At 34.9% G+C, this 15218-nt stretch overlaps 1 protein-coding gene across 9 annotated transcripts in view; it reads right to left on the bottom strand.

Moving 5' to 3' along the window:
* Positions 1–15218, bottom strand: part of PKHD1 (PKHD1 ciliary IPT domain containing fibrocystin/polyductin) — a 473530-nt gene that overhangs the window by 163185 nt on the left and 295127 nt on the right. For all 9 annotated transcript variants that reach the window (XR_005217861.1, XM_037842918.1, XM_037842911.1 and 6 more), the window contains 2 exons: positions 6180–6293; positions 2972–3059 (listed from right to left, as the gene is read on the bottom strand). Coding sequence is in view for 8 of the 9 variants with exons in the window: in XM_037842918.1 (XP_037698846.1) it covers positions 2972–3059; positions 6180–6293 (202 nt within the window). In the remaining variant the exon portion in view is untranslated. The remainder of the gene's footprint in view (positions 1–2971; positions 3060–6179; positions 6294–15218) is intronic.

The raw sequence follows: 15218 nt of genomic DNA, 5'->3' as shown, positions 1-15218 counted from the left end.
TTTTCATCTTTAGGGATTAAAGTTTTGAGAAAATCATACTAATTGAACCATTCTTGCTTACTTGAACAAATTATATTTTATCATGATTTTCTTCTAAGAAATGTCTATATTTCATTTGTTGCTGTTTTACATAAGATTTTTGTATTATATTTACAACTGGATATTGTCAGTGTTCTTTTTTTTTTAACTTAGCAGTTGTTTTAAAAATAGGTTTTGTGTTTTCTCCCTAAAGTTAATTGAGAAGCTTTACATATTTTCTTATGTTGTGGGATAGACTATAAAATAGGAAATGTCTGATATTTGAATGACTGAAAGAACCTAAGCCAAATCCATTCTTGGCAATAAATCTTTGATAACTTTTTTTCTTTTGCCATTATCGATTCCTTTAATCTTATTCATTTATAGCCAATTATGATAATTTATATTCCTATAATTATTTTTTCAAAAATTTCAAAACAATATATAGATGTATATATTTTTGTGCTACCATTTTCATCTTTTCTATACCTGTCATATCTGAATTCTAAATTCTGATTTTATATATGGTTTTACGTGTATGATTAAAGTATTTAGAGATCAAACTGCTATTCTTTTTTTAAAAAAAAATTGTATTAATTTTATACTTTCTAATTCACTAATTTCTGCCTTTATAGTACTGATTTCATTAGTTTTATTGGTTATTTTGTTTCTATTTTCTCATATTGAAAGCTCAGTTTGTTTATTTCTATACTTTCTTATTCAGTAATGAAAGCATTTGATGTGATGACTGTTCAGCCATGTCTCTTATGCTGGACTTTCATTATTGCTATTTCCCAAGTATTCTGTGGATAAATTTTGATCTCTTCTTTAATACAAATGCTATTTAAGAGAGGGTTTCTTTGCTTTTTCTTGCAAGATATTGATTTATTTAGTTTACATGCTACTTTAATCTCTACTATGTTATATTGTAATATAGCCTACATCGTTTATTTTACTAAAAGATATCAGAGTTATCTATCTAGCTACCTATCATCTATCTGTCTACATACTGTAAATAGTCTATAGGCAGTAAAAAAAAAAGTAAATTCTTTGGTTCTGTAAAGAGTTTGATACATGTAAATTAAATTGTCTTGATTATTTATATTTTTCATATTTTATATTTGTTTTACAACCCAATTAAAAGTTTAAGAACTGAAAGAAATAAGTAAATATCTTTAATTGCAATTTTTGCTTCTGTCAATTCCCTTTCATTTCTTAGAGATTTTGCTTTACGTATTTCTACATTATGTTATCTGGTACAAAAAATCTCATGACTGCTTAAGTCCCACTGGAGAATTCCCACTGGAGATTAAAGTCTTTATTAAAATAAAATGTATCTATTTGACTGATTTTATTTTTTATATTGATTTTTACTTTCTTGTTAATAATGTCGAGGCTTCTACTATCATTTTGATGATTCATTTTTATCTAATATTTAATTTTAATTATGTTCTGAGTTGAGTTTAAGTTTTGCTTTGGTAAAAAAGATATGATTGAATTTTTTGTTTTAACAGTTTTTTTCAGTATAGGGTCATTTCAACAAGCACATTTTATTTCTATAATTGGCAGATTTATTCTTATTCTGTTGTCCTTTGTAGGGTTTTTAAAATTTTTGTTTTCTTAATATTTCATTTACTTTCCTTTTGCTATTTTACCATATATTATATGGTTTCATGCATCTTTTTTCCTATAGTGATTTGGAAGTTATATGTCCTATTTTTTAATTCTGCTAGTGAAAAAATTAACTCATGTTTACTTTTAATAGCACTCTCATGTTCCCTTTACAGTTTTTTATCACTATGGGAATATTTTCAATCCAGATTTTTATCTGAGAATTATCAACTTTTCAAATTTTATGTAGTTTCTTTTTAAAGGACCTTTATTAGAATTTGTCTCATTTAATATCACATTTACAACCATATTATATTTAATTTTTTTTCAAAGCTTATCATCAGTCCTTTATATTATGCTATTATTTTTCTTGAATTCTTAATTAGAACACCATTTTATGTTTTTTCAGTTCTTGCAAAGCGAAGAATACCTTTTTCTGCTTTCACATGTGAATGGCCTTTTAGCAGGTGTCTTTAGTCATAATCTTCTGTCCCCAATTTGTAGATGTTGTACCACTATCTTCCTGTATTTAATGTTGTAGATGTAAATTCTAAGGATAACAAGCTTTATTTCCCTGTTTATCTTTCAATTTTTTTCTTTTTTCTTCTTTTACTATAAGCCTATGTAATAATCATTATTCTAGACATTTATCTGTTCAGATTAAATTTAACTACACTCGGGTTTGCAACGTTTATTTCAGTTACAGTTTTTAACATTCTTTCTGTTGTAGTTATTCTAACCTCCATTAAGGAAGAGCAATTACCTATACATACCTTCCAATTTTCTATTTTCTATTTCTAATACCATCTCTCTTATCATATTTATCTCTTGATCTTGTCTCCTGCATTCAGGTAGAGCTCTGACAGTTTGTTCTTCAGATTACCTGTTCAATTTGAGGTAGTGGTGATTCTGTCTTTTACTGTCTCCAATGCATTATTAAATTCTGTTATTTTCTCTTGAATCCCTTAAGATTCTTCATATGTTTCATCTCATTCCCATTTCATTTCTGCCTCTCCCTCAACCAGCTACCTTTTTACTTCATTGTGTTCTTATCTTTGATCTCTTATCTCAGAGAATCCATATATTTTTAGATTTTATTGACAACAGTAAACAGGTATTATCTAAAATTTACTCCTGGAATAAACTGTGTTTTCCCCTTGCCTTTTACTGGCTCTGTTCTTATGTTACAGAGATATTTTTAATCCCCTTTAGTCCCTTATTTTTCCATTTGTTCATCCTTAAATTATGATTGTTAATCTAAAATTTAATTTCATATTGTAATAAACCTCAAACAGAAGTAAAATAAACTGAAAAAAATCCCTAACTTATTCTTAACCCTTACCTCTCATTTCCTGGGGCAATATCAGTTCCAAGATGTGTCCAGGATTTCTTAGGATAATCACTATGAAGCTGAACTTTCCCATAAACCCCTGAAAACAGAAGGAACAACAGCTGAATAAGAAAATCCTTAGAGATGTTAAGGTTACGTAAGTAAAACTTATTCCAGAGGTTACTGTGCAAAATATTTGATAGAGAAACTGAAATGAAGGTGTTCATCTTAGCAAAAAAAGAAAATTTAAGTGCTCTATTGTACAGCTGGTCAAATACATCTCAGATGGTTATGAAACTCATCCTCTCAGGAACTGTTAAAAAAAATGAATGCTATACCACATCATAATTATTTGAAAACTGGGAAACAAAACGGTGTAAGGATTAACTAGTTAGATACTAGAAATAATCTTCCACTGACTCCCCCATTACCATCAAGTGACTCCAAACCATTTGCAATCCAGTTAGAAGTTAACTAGTTTTATTTTATGATATACATTAGATTCTCCAAGAGATAGGGGGTAATTTTATTTCCTGGAGGAAGGGATTTGGTGTTATTAGCTTTGTTTGCAGTGGTTGAATCAAATATTTTGTCTTATAACAGATATCCAAGGATAGATCTTTAGGCCCTTTGTTTCAAAATATAATTTATTTCAGACTCACAAATTTAAGTTTTACCAGGGACATGGCTTGATACAACCTAATTTTATTCTAGTTTGCCAGGTCTTTCCTCTTACATATTTTACTGCCATTTTCAACCATATTAAGCATAATTCTGTGTCTTCTAATAGTCTAAAAAATGTCTGAACATGAATCCCAGCAGCAGCAAAAAAAAGTTATGTTCATACAGTCCATGTATATTTATCTCTTTTTTAGATAAAGTATTTTAGATAACTATACATATTTATGAATATGCTCATTCATATATATATATATATATATATATATATATATATATATATATATGTGTGTGTGTGTGTGTGTGTTTGAATAGTTCTAATACTTTCTTTCTGTACCAAATATTTGCACATACCCCTGGATTGGTGCACCCCATTTTGTTGCAGACCACTAATCTGGAAATCACAATTCTCAGCAGAAAATACATGAACAAAAGACATAAACACCAGTAAAATATGCAAATAATAGGCCTTGAATTTTCATCCAATGTGGACAAAAAAATTCTCACTTTAGAATTTGTTTACATCAACATCCATGATTTCTTCCACAATCTATTTCATGAAAAAGTCAGAAGATAACATGATTAAAATCTGGCTTAATGGAAATGTAAAAATAAACCCCACATTTAGGACATGTCCTGACGCCATCTTTCCTAGTAGTATATATATGTATGGGGGGGTTCATCTTCATGCTGACAACATTAAAGGTAAATAAGACATCATCACTATCATAAAAATAAAAATTCAGTTTTTTTTACCTATAGGATAAATAAGTTGGGCAGAGAAGGATCCCAAGGTAACTTGGGATAAAAACAGAATAAAAATATTCTAACAAAAAGTAGTTTATTTCCTTAAATCAGCATTACTCCAAAATTCAATTTACCAGAAGAGCAGATTTCTTAATCATTCCTAATCATCAAGGCTTTACTGTAAAATGACACTATTTCTTAACTGTTTCAAGTAAACTGTAATACTTAAAAGGATTAAAATCTATTATTTACATATAATGCCACAAAAAATGTAAGCATGCAGTGAAACAAATATTTCATTCCTTATTTCATTTTAGTATGAGAGAAAATTTCAAAAACACTAGTTTGGCCATTTAGTGCTCTCAAGGGGTCAGGATAGGTTTCCTTGTACCCTCCTAACACAAGGTTTTATGCAATGCAGGCACTCCATAGAACAGAAGACAGCACAGACAAAAGAGATTGAATGTACCTGTTAGGAGCTGTCTAGCTGTCGACTTGAAAAAATAAGGCTTCTTAAGCCTTATGTTACTGAAAAGAAAATAAATAGCATATTTGGAAACCACTTTAGAAACTCTAAAGCACTGTCAAAGTATTATGTGACATTATGGAACTACGTAAACAAATGTCCTACTATCCTGATCTTATAGTTTCCATTTTACTGAATCACAAAAATCCAGGAAGGAGGCTGTTGAGTTCTGATGAGTATTAAATTTATTCTGTATATCTTAATATTAAGAAACTATGTATAGGAAGGCCCTTCCTCTTTTGACACAGCATAAAGTGACTTACCAAAAGCACCCAACCCATCCAACCCACCAATGCATCTCAATCAGAATCCAATAAATTATCCTGGCTACTAGTTCCTGAAACCTATTTCTTTGTGTTTCTTAAAAGCCAAAGACCTGGGAACAAGATCAATCAGACCTTCCTCCCCACGGGAATTCCTGGTCTCTGGGGGTCGGGGCCTTGGGATAGAACCCCCCAGAGGGTGACCTGGGCAGGAGGCCAGAGTTGATCCCCTTCTGCTGCGGGGACTGCATTTAACCCACATGACATCATAAAATTTAAAAGGAAAAATAAAGCACAGTGAATTAAATAATTTCAACTGTTCTATAAGTGAGGGAGAAAAAATAACTAAAAATAACCTAGTTTTTAAAAGATGTAAACATTTTTAAAGAAAGGGAAATAACTGCATGCTAAGAGTCATCACCCTTTTACTTATAAAATTAGGAACACATATACAGAGAAAGTGAGAGAATACTTGAAAACCTATAAACAGCATTATCTATTCCTTAAGGCTGAGTTATTGTGCAGCTCTTAAGTCATGGTTATACAAAGCCAGTTCAAGGTTCTGTGTTCTAATGCAGAGCAACTGTAAAATAGAATTGGATATAGTAGCAATATCAAATGAAGAAACTGTCAACAGTGAATGCTTCTTAGTAATCTATAGATCTATCAGTTTTTTAAATGTAACAATGACTACATAGTATTTATAGCTAATAATTGATTAATTCTTTAGTCCAGACTTTTATGTCTTTGCACTCTGGTTATATACCCAAGTTTTGACAGTCTAAACTTGTGAAAGGTTCTGCATAACATTTATCACCTCAGAGCCTTGGTTTTGACATCTGTAAAATGGGCACTGCTCACAGGAAAGCTAAGAAACAATCAATATAAGTTACCTAGAAGAGTGCCTGGAATCTAGTAGATGTTCTGTGAAGGGTACTTCCCTATCAGAGACATGCACATACAAACACACATTTCATTTTTAATACAAGTTATATAATACTCTTACCAATTGCTCCTGGGTCAATACGAACTCCATTAATACGGTCACAAAACACTCCCTCTGAGGCTCGAAGGAGGATCAGAAGCTTTTGCTCTTTTTCTAAGGGATTGTCTAAGGTACCTGTTTGCAAAGAAGAGTATATATTTAAAGTAATGAGAAATTAAAAGAGAGAAAGGGTAATTAGGATGCAATTTTTTGAATGAAGAAAATGGATGATATAAAATTGATGGTATAGAGAAGAACCAATGGTCTCATGGATGAAATGAGTAGGAAAAAAATGAGGTGTAGTATACTCCTCTGCAGGAGATTGTATTACTGTTCAATAAATATTCTCTCTCCTTTATTCATTAGGACACAGCATACTTTCCTGATCTACTAATATTTAGCCTCGGCCAATGCAGTTGGGTGGAAGTGACAGTATGCCAGTTCTGAGCTGATATCTGAAGGGGCTAGGCAAGTTTCCACCAAACCTCTTACAATACTTTTCTCCACCCTAAAAATACATTCCCTAAATATCTTCTGACCCATGAATGAGGAGACATATGGAGAACACCTGAACAGAATGCACAGGCTGGAGCCAAGACCAGTCAAGTCTAACACAAATATCTGTGACTGCAAGCCAGAGATTTTGGGATTGTTTGTTACACACCATTATTACAGCAAAACCTCACTGGTACATCATCAATGGCTGAATCCCCGAATTGCTATACTTGCATTCTAGGATTTAGTCCACACAACAAACCTGAGAAGTAAATATGATTCTTATCTCAATTTTAAATATTCATAAAGAGGCTTAAAGGATTAAGGGACTTGCCCAAATTCAACTAGCTAGTAAGAAACAGATTTTAACAAAGATCTGTTTAAGTTAACTATTTTATTAAACAAATAATAGATTATTTTCTAAGCCTGTATTCTTTTAGCAGCATAAGAACACAATCCATTAATGCTACAATATTGAAACAACAATTAGGAATTACTTCTGACCTTACTCTATTGATGTAAAAAGTGAATTGTGGTTGCTTTTATACTATGACAATTGTTTGAGGAATTTGTTGAAATAATGAGTATAGACCTAAGGAAGGTTTTTACTTTTTGGAAAATATATGTTAGAGTACAAAAAATATTACAAAAAAAAATCAGTTTTTCAAGAAGTAACTAGTGGAAAGATAATATCCCAAATTATATACTGGATCAAAGAGCTTGATAAAAACATCTGCTATTAGAGGAGACCTTCCAGTTTAGAAATTCCTGAAAAAATAACCAAAAGTGAGGCTGTGATGATATAACTGGTAAACTTAAAATTGCCTGGTTGCCATTTTGGTTAAGTTGTCCTTCAGGCAGCAAAAATCATTTCCTCCAGTTGGCACTCCAAATATACCTCAGTAGCCAAAAGGCTCAATGCAAACTTGTGACTGCTATATATCTATCTTTACAGGTCAGCCTTCACAGGCATTACTCTCAAAGGCACTGTTGAAAGCAAGACTCACAGAAGTTAAGTAAATCTGCCTAGAGTCCAAGCCAATGGGAGAGCAGGAATTAGAACCCACAGCCTGTACACTTCCAGTAAGCAGCTCTGTATACTAAGGTATGTGGCTGCTCTGTGTAGTTAATGCCAATCCTGAGCTAAGCCACTAATGCATCCTCTCAGACAAAATAAAGACGTACTACAGCAGAAAGAAGGGAAGCAGGGGAGGAGGAGAATGTTAAAGCAAATGTGTGGTGTAGCTCTTATCTCGCGGTTATAAGTCAGTCCAGTAAGCTGTTTTCCAACTGTGATTTCATTTATTTCACGGAGGGTAGTTTAGAGGCTTGGGGAAAAAAATTGCCTAGCACTAAACAGATACCAGAGAGAAAAAAGTAGGACAGTTTTTGCCCTAGAGAAATGTATGCAGAGTCTCACAAAAAGAGTTCAGCGTTCCTTTAAAATCAGAGATTAAATCAATTATGCAGCCCAAAACTGCAGCACGTGTGTCATTTTCTTAGAAAGTCTGGGCAAAATTAGTCAGCCTACCATGATCTTTTGGTATCTAAAATGACCAGAGTTTGGCTTCTTTTTGTAACTTGGGGGAAGGGACAGAGTGAAAAGAAGGGAATAGTGACCTAAGAAGAGGAAATTCATGCTATTCTAACATTAAAATGCGATGCTTCCTGAATTTGTAAAAGCTGGTAAAGGAAAATGCTCCTCATTTTATTCTCACATCTAGCAATCAAAGAAAGGTGGAGTGCTCTCTCCAAAATGGCCTTCATTGCTAAGCTAGTGTAGCCACCTGTGAGTGAAGAGTCTCAAGATAATCCAGTTCATCCCTGGTTTTGCTTTTGAAAGCTGCCCCAAGCTGCTCAAAACCATAGCAAGAGGCATTTTAAACCTGGATCAATTTAGGTACTCAAATTGGAAGGGAAAATAATTGTTTCTGTGCCACAAAGACATGGCAAGGGTTCTCACACATGTGATTTCATTTAATTCTCATGACACCAGGATGGCTATTGTTGAGGTCCTCCTGAGGAGACTGAGGCAAAGAGAGGTTAGGTAACTTGTCAAAGATTACACAGCTAATACATGGTGAAAGTGGACCTTAGACTTCATAAATACCATCCTAGGACACGTGGATATGGAAGAATAGAAAAAGCAAAGGGAAGTTGATATCACTTGGTAAGATGGAGGCCAATAGAAGTGAAACAGAATATGTTCCAGATGCTAAAATCACCTGGGGAGATGGAAGAAAATACGTTCTGGTATAGGAAAGATAACCATTATAAGCATTTGGGGAACATAGTTCAAATGGATTCCATGAACTTCAAAAGGTAGGAAAAGGATGTTTAATTATTTCATTAACTCTGCTCGAATCAATTATAAACTTAATTTATATTTAAGCCCACTGCATCAACATGATTCCACACACCTTATAACTAAACCAACCAACACTGAATTATATACCATCTCCTGCACTCTCTCCTCTGTGCCCATGAGATTTCCCAGCCTTTTATATCCTTTACCTTCATGCTCCCTAACTCCTCCTCTCTCAAGACTTGGCTCCACTTCTAAAAGCCATCTGTGATTTTGAACTAGATGCCCCTTTTTTGTGCATAAAAATGCCCATGCTACTTACTGCAGTAATTCTACTTTGAGGAACTTATCTTAAAGAAATAATAGGGCATAAGAACAATGATTAAAGCCCAAAGTTACCTGCTGCAGTGCTACTTACTTATAATCGCAAACATTTCGTAACGCTCTGAAATAGCAGACAATGGAAACAAATTTGTTCTTTTAGAACCCCTTCCTCCCTCTCTAGTCTCCTTGACAAGCTCAACACTTGAGCCACACCAGTTCTTAAGCAAGCTTTGTGCTTCTCGGCCTCTTCTCCCTCTACTGGAACACTCCTATGCCCTTATCTCATGGCTAAATCTTACTTCTTATTTCAAACCCAGATCAGATGCCACTTCTCTGAGTTCTTCTTTGTCAACTAAGTCTGGGTTAGATAGCCCTTTTCGTGTTATCACAACAGCCCATGCTTTACCTCAGTACTTCTAAAACTGTACTGTATGTGCCATGTCCTATTTAAAAACAGAAATTTATTGTCCTACAGTCTTAGAGGATAGAAGTCCAACATCAAGGTATCAACAGGCCATATTTTCTCCCAGGTCTGTGGCCTTCTGGTGGTGACTTAATCTCTGTCTCCATCACATGGTAATCTATCTCTTTCTATATCCCATTGTGGTGGCTTCTCTTCTGGTTTCTCCTGACTGCATCCAAATTTCCTTTGCTTATAAGGAATTTAGCCCTATTGGACTTAGGCCCACCTTGATTCAATCTGGCCTCACAGATAGGATCTTTGAAGGTCCTTTTTTACAAATGAGTTCCCATCACAGGACTCGGGTTAGGGCTTGAACATGTCTTTGTGGGATACTTGATTTAACCTACCACAAAGATGGAAAATCTTTAGCCTGTACGGTCAGGGAATTCCATGCCCTACGCAGAATGGGAATAGCGTGTCTGGGGACAATTTTTAACTTGCAGTTTAGGGAAATATGGAGAAGAAAGCAAGATGAGGTCCCACCAAGAGGAAGATCCTAGGGGTGCCTTCTTGTTTTTCCTCTTCCATCTCTTCCTCTGTCTTTCTCTTTATCTTAATATCTTCCTCCACTTTTTAAACTTTTTATTTTGAAATAATTTTAGACTCATGTAGCAGTTGCAAAAAATAAAAGCAGTGAAAATTCCCATGTCCTCTTCATCCAGCTTCTCCCAATGACAGCATCTTACACAAAAAATCCCCATTTATTTTTATTCCTTCTTTGGGTGTGACATATTTCCTGCAACATTATCCCTTTCATCAAGTGTATTCTCACCTTCCCTTTTTACTATGTCTCCTTCCCCCTCATGGTTTTTCCCCTTCTCCCTCTCCCTTTCTCTCTTTTTTCCATCCTTCCTTTGTTATCCCCCTGTTGCCTTTCATTTTCTGCCATTCCTATTTTTTCCTTAACTGGATATATTTTCAATATTCATTTAATTAGAATGTTTTCTATATTTAGCTTCTGAAATGAACAGTGAGAGAACTGAATGTTTAATATTTCTGGTTTATTGCTTTGGATAATTGATGTTTTCTCCATTTAGACATGATGGATTTCTTCTCTCTAAGAAGTACGGAAGTAGGTATAGATATGGATGATCCAGATTATTAATGTTAGAAGGCATAGGCTTAGGCTTATTTCATGAATGTAGGTTGAAACTCCTCTACGAAAATTTGACCTCAGAGTCTCTTCCCAGATCCTTATTTAATAAACTATGTATTTCCTCAAAGTAGGCTATTTTTTGTTTGGGCATCAAAATGGCTAGCCAGTCATTACATACTCTTGTAGTTTTATCCTGTCAATTGACAACAAATGTTTGTTGAGCTTCCAGAATGTACGAAGTATTCTACTGGGCTGGAAATGAAAAATGAAAAGGATCCATGAAGTCCCTGCCTCCATAGACTTTACAAACTAAGGGAAGAAACAACAGAGTGGTGACTCTAATGTGACTCTTCATTCATGGCTAAGAGAGAAAAGTCCTGAGCAGGGTCTACTGCAGTATTTTAGTATTTTACAGAGCACCCCATGATCTTCAATCAGAAGTCTGCAAAAATCTGCATTTAGCTTCCCACCAACCCCCAAGTCTCCAGGTCATTGTAATCTATTATTTTGTAGATGAGCAATGCCTCCCCTGGCACTCGGGGGCCATGAGAAAGCACCACAGACCTCCTGCTGCAGGGAACTATATGACCAGGGCCCCTGTTGTTAGGCTTTGACCTCCCCCATGCTGCTCCCAGGATTCTAAGGCAGACCTGTTCTTGGGAAACACAGGACTGCTGGCTTTGCTGGACCTTCCTCAGAAGGCAGTCTAGGAGGCTTCCACCCAGCCTTCTCACTCTCTTTCACTTGCAATCAGACTTGCATTGCAGTCTGGTGGCTCTCCCAGCCTTACCTAACTTCTTCCCTATTTCCTCTCACAAAAGTTTTTCACTTAATAAAATCTTTAAGTATTTAGTCACTTCTTGATCTCTGCTTCTCAGAGGACCCAGACTAACCCAGTGCATTCCAACCTCTTGAGAAGAAAAGTGCTCTTTTAGGAGGTAGTGGAGCCTAATTGTAAAGAGTAGGAGCTGCAGAAGCAGAAAAATGTGTCGGTGGTTCCTTCTTCTGCCATTAGCAGTTGTGCTGCCTTGCACACATTCCCACATGTCTCTGGGCCTGTTTCTTCATGCATGGGATGGTGATGATAATAATAAAGACTCCTTCAGAGAAGTGCCATGATGACTGCACGTGCTGATGCCTGGCACAGGGCAAATGCTCAACAAAGGGTGAAGAGCATGATGTTAATTTAGACTTGATTATTCTTATTTGAGACCACTGTTGCTAACCTTATAGCAGCCCTTTCTTCCCAAGAACCAATATAGATAAAAATGCCATATGTTTTGAAATATGAAGCAAGCAAGCTTAGCAATATTGTAATCATCATTCTTGGATTCTGTATCTTTAAATGTAGACAAAACGCCTCAAAACATTTCCTCTCTCAATACCCCTCCTTTAAATTAAAACTCTTATTAAATAGGCTGAAGGATGCTATGAAAAGAATACAGGCTTTGGGGCCAAACAGACTGAGTTTTTGTGTTTAAAAAAAAAAGATAAAATGACAAGTTACTTGGGAGGAATTTTACTGTGTTTTCCCACCCTCTGAGTAAAGTATTTATCAAGGAAATTTGGAGTACCTAAAATGTGCACAAAGCTGTAAGGGATTCAGAAAAAGGGGAAAAAACCCAAATGTGCTTTAAAGAAGCTGACAGTTAATTAGGGAAACAAAACATACTATCAAGATGCTCAGGGTGGCAGTAGCCTTGACTCTTGAAGACGACTGTATAACAATGTAGCTTATAAGGAGTGACCCTGTGATTGTGAAAACCATGTGGATTGCACTCCTTTTATCCAATGTATGGATGGATGAGTAGAAAAATGGGGACAAAAACTAAAAGAATAATGGGTGGGATGGAGGGATGATTTGGATCTTCTTTTTTTTCTTATTCTGATTCTTTCTGGTATAAGGAAAATGTTCAAAAATAGATTGAGGTGATGGACACACAACTATATGATGGTACTGTGAACAGCTGATTGTACACCATGGATGACTGTATGGTATGTGAATATATCTCAATAAAACTGAATAAAAAAAAAGAAGCTCAGGGTGGGGTGAGAGGGGGAATGTTTATTTGTTAATATAAAATAATAGAACATCCAAAAAAAGGAAACTTTTTAAAGAATTGATTAAACACCAAAAAAAAAAAAAATTGCTTTAGATAAATATTTCCCAGTTGCCGTCTGGTGGCCTTTTAGGCAAACGTTTGTCCCTTCACAACCACTCCTTCTCCCGAAGTCCTCCCCCCAGTCATTGATTCTCCTTTCATACAACACAAGTCTTCCCTGCCAGGTCCTTGTTAGAGGATGGAGAAATACAGCTAAGTAAGACATATCCAGTGCCTGCCTGCATGGGGCAGCTAGTCTAGAGAGAAAGACAAACAGTTCATGACATCATTTATAAAGTATATCAGTAATAGAATTTGGATTGGGAAAAACGAATACAGATAATCATAGTTCTACAGAAGTTCAGAACTGCCTTTATCCTTTAGGAAAAACACAAGGAGGAGTGAATTAGTTAACTTAAGCTACTTCTGAGGAAGGCAAGATTAAGGGCTGGACGTTGTGCATTTCTGGCCATAGCAAACCATACAAGATATTCACCTTTTATTGTCATGACAGGGACAAAAACTCTTTTGAAACCATATAGTCACTGGAACCCTCTCTTCTCTTCAAAAATTTCCTCATTCAAATGTAATATATTTCTAATGCATTTTATATTACTGCAATGGAGGATCACAAGTGAAAAAATGCAGTTTGGAAAACACTGATTTAGAAAATATTAAAGTAAAGCTGATTACTGTAAATCTGTTTAGTAGAGACTACCTGAGGTTCAACAGGACAGAAGAACCATTTCTTATGTTGGCGTTTTGCTTAAAAATACATACATATTTAAGGATCATGTCATTTTTTTTCTGTCAAAGAACAAATACCCAGGGAAAATAAACAGACCTTTCTATGCATGTCCTTATTTTGAGAAAAGGATTATTTAACTGTTGACTGCCTGCCTTATTAGGAATTCCCTGAGCAGTAAAATGGAGTTTAGTGTTTCCTGAACCTGTAAAAGACAAAGTTTTAAGCTTTTGCTCTTATAGTTAAATAAATGAGATATTTAAAATTCCTATCCCTCTGATGTCACCTTTTAATTTTGTCAGTCAAATAAGCATGACTTTGATTTGAGAAATGTCAGTGTAAACATAAACTAATTTATTTACTGATGATCCATATTAATTTATAGACCATCTATTTTGCAGATAACTATGCACACTTATACTCAAATTTACACATAAAATGTTGATTTGTCATAGTTAAATTTAGAAAACAAAATTTTAGAATATGTATGCATGCATATATGCATATGTATAAACATATATATATGCATATTTTACTTAAAATATTATTTCTAAAAGAACATAACGACCCACTATTTTCTCTGACTGCTCAATAGAACTGACTACTGGGTGTTATGGCTTTAGGCTGGAGGATATGTTTTAAACCTACACTTTTCTCTGGTTTGTCTCTTTCTTATTACTTAATCAACCAATGAACCTTATAGAACTGTCAGTTTGCAAGGCAATAAACTGTGTATGGATTTTTCTTCTTCTTTAGGATTGAGAAAATCCCAATTTTGAAAGCAATGAAAGAAACTTGCATACACCTAGGACTTAATTTCCTGACAATCAAAGTCATGTGCTAATGATGACCTTAGGCTCCTGGCTGCGAATGTGAGACAGGGCTGACAAATACCCATCACCAGTCCTGCAAAACAATATGTGACAAGTTTTAGGATAAAAACTCAAGTTCCTAGCATAATTACTGAGTGACTAGGCAGTGTACCATCATTGGAGTGATGCAGCTATAAGCCAAGGAATGACAAAGATTGCCAGCAACCACTAGCTAGGAGACAGGTGCGGAATCGATTCTCCCTCAGAGCCTCCAGAGAGAGCCAACCCTTGAGTTCAGATTTCTAGGATCCAGAACTGTGAGAGAATAAATTTCCAATGTTTTAAGGTTAAAAAAAAAAAAAAAATCCACATCCTCTGATGTGACAGGCCAAGGAACCAATGAACTGCTGACTTCGAAAGGTACTGAAGTGTAAGGCATGTCGTTGCTTACTTTAGGGATCAAAAAGGGTTCTGTTAAATTTTAAAGAAATAAATTTATTGCTACTGGTCATCTCTTTCTGAAATCTTCCCACAAACTTACAAGGGAATTTCCATTTGCAATTTCAGATCTACTAGATTAAAAATCAGTCTCCATTGAGTTGAACAATTGGGTCAATAACATGCGACATCACTGATAGCTAAAAAACAAGAAACATATTTAAAAACACAGGAACGATATCTCATCCAACAGGAGACACTGATGAAAGGAATAGTTCAG

Source organism: Choloepus didactylus, chromosome 7, assembly GCF_015220235.1.
Source record: "Choloepus didactylus isolate mChoDid1 chromosome 7, mChoDid1.pri, whole genome shotgun sequence".
Lineage (NCBI taxonomy): Eukaryota > Metazoa > Chordata > Mammalia > Pilosa > Megalonychidae > Choloepus > Choloepus didactylus.
Note: the sequence above shows the minus strand (reverse complement) of the source record. Positions and strands in the feature narration are given on the sequence as shown.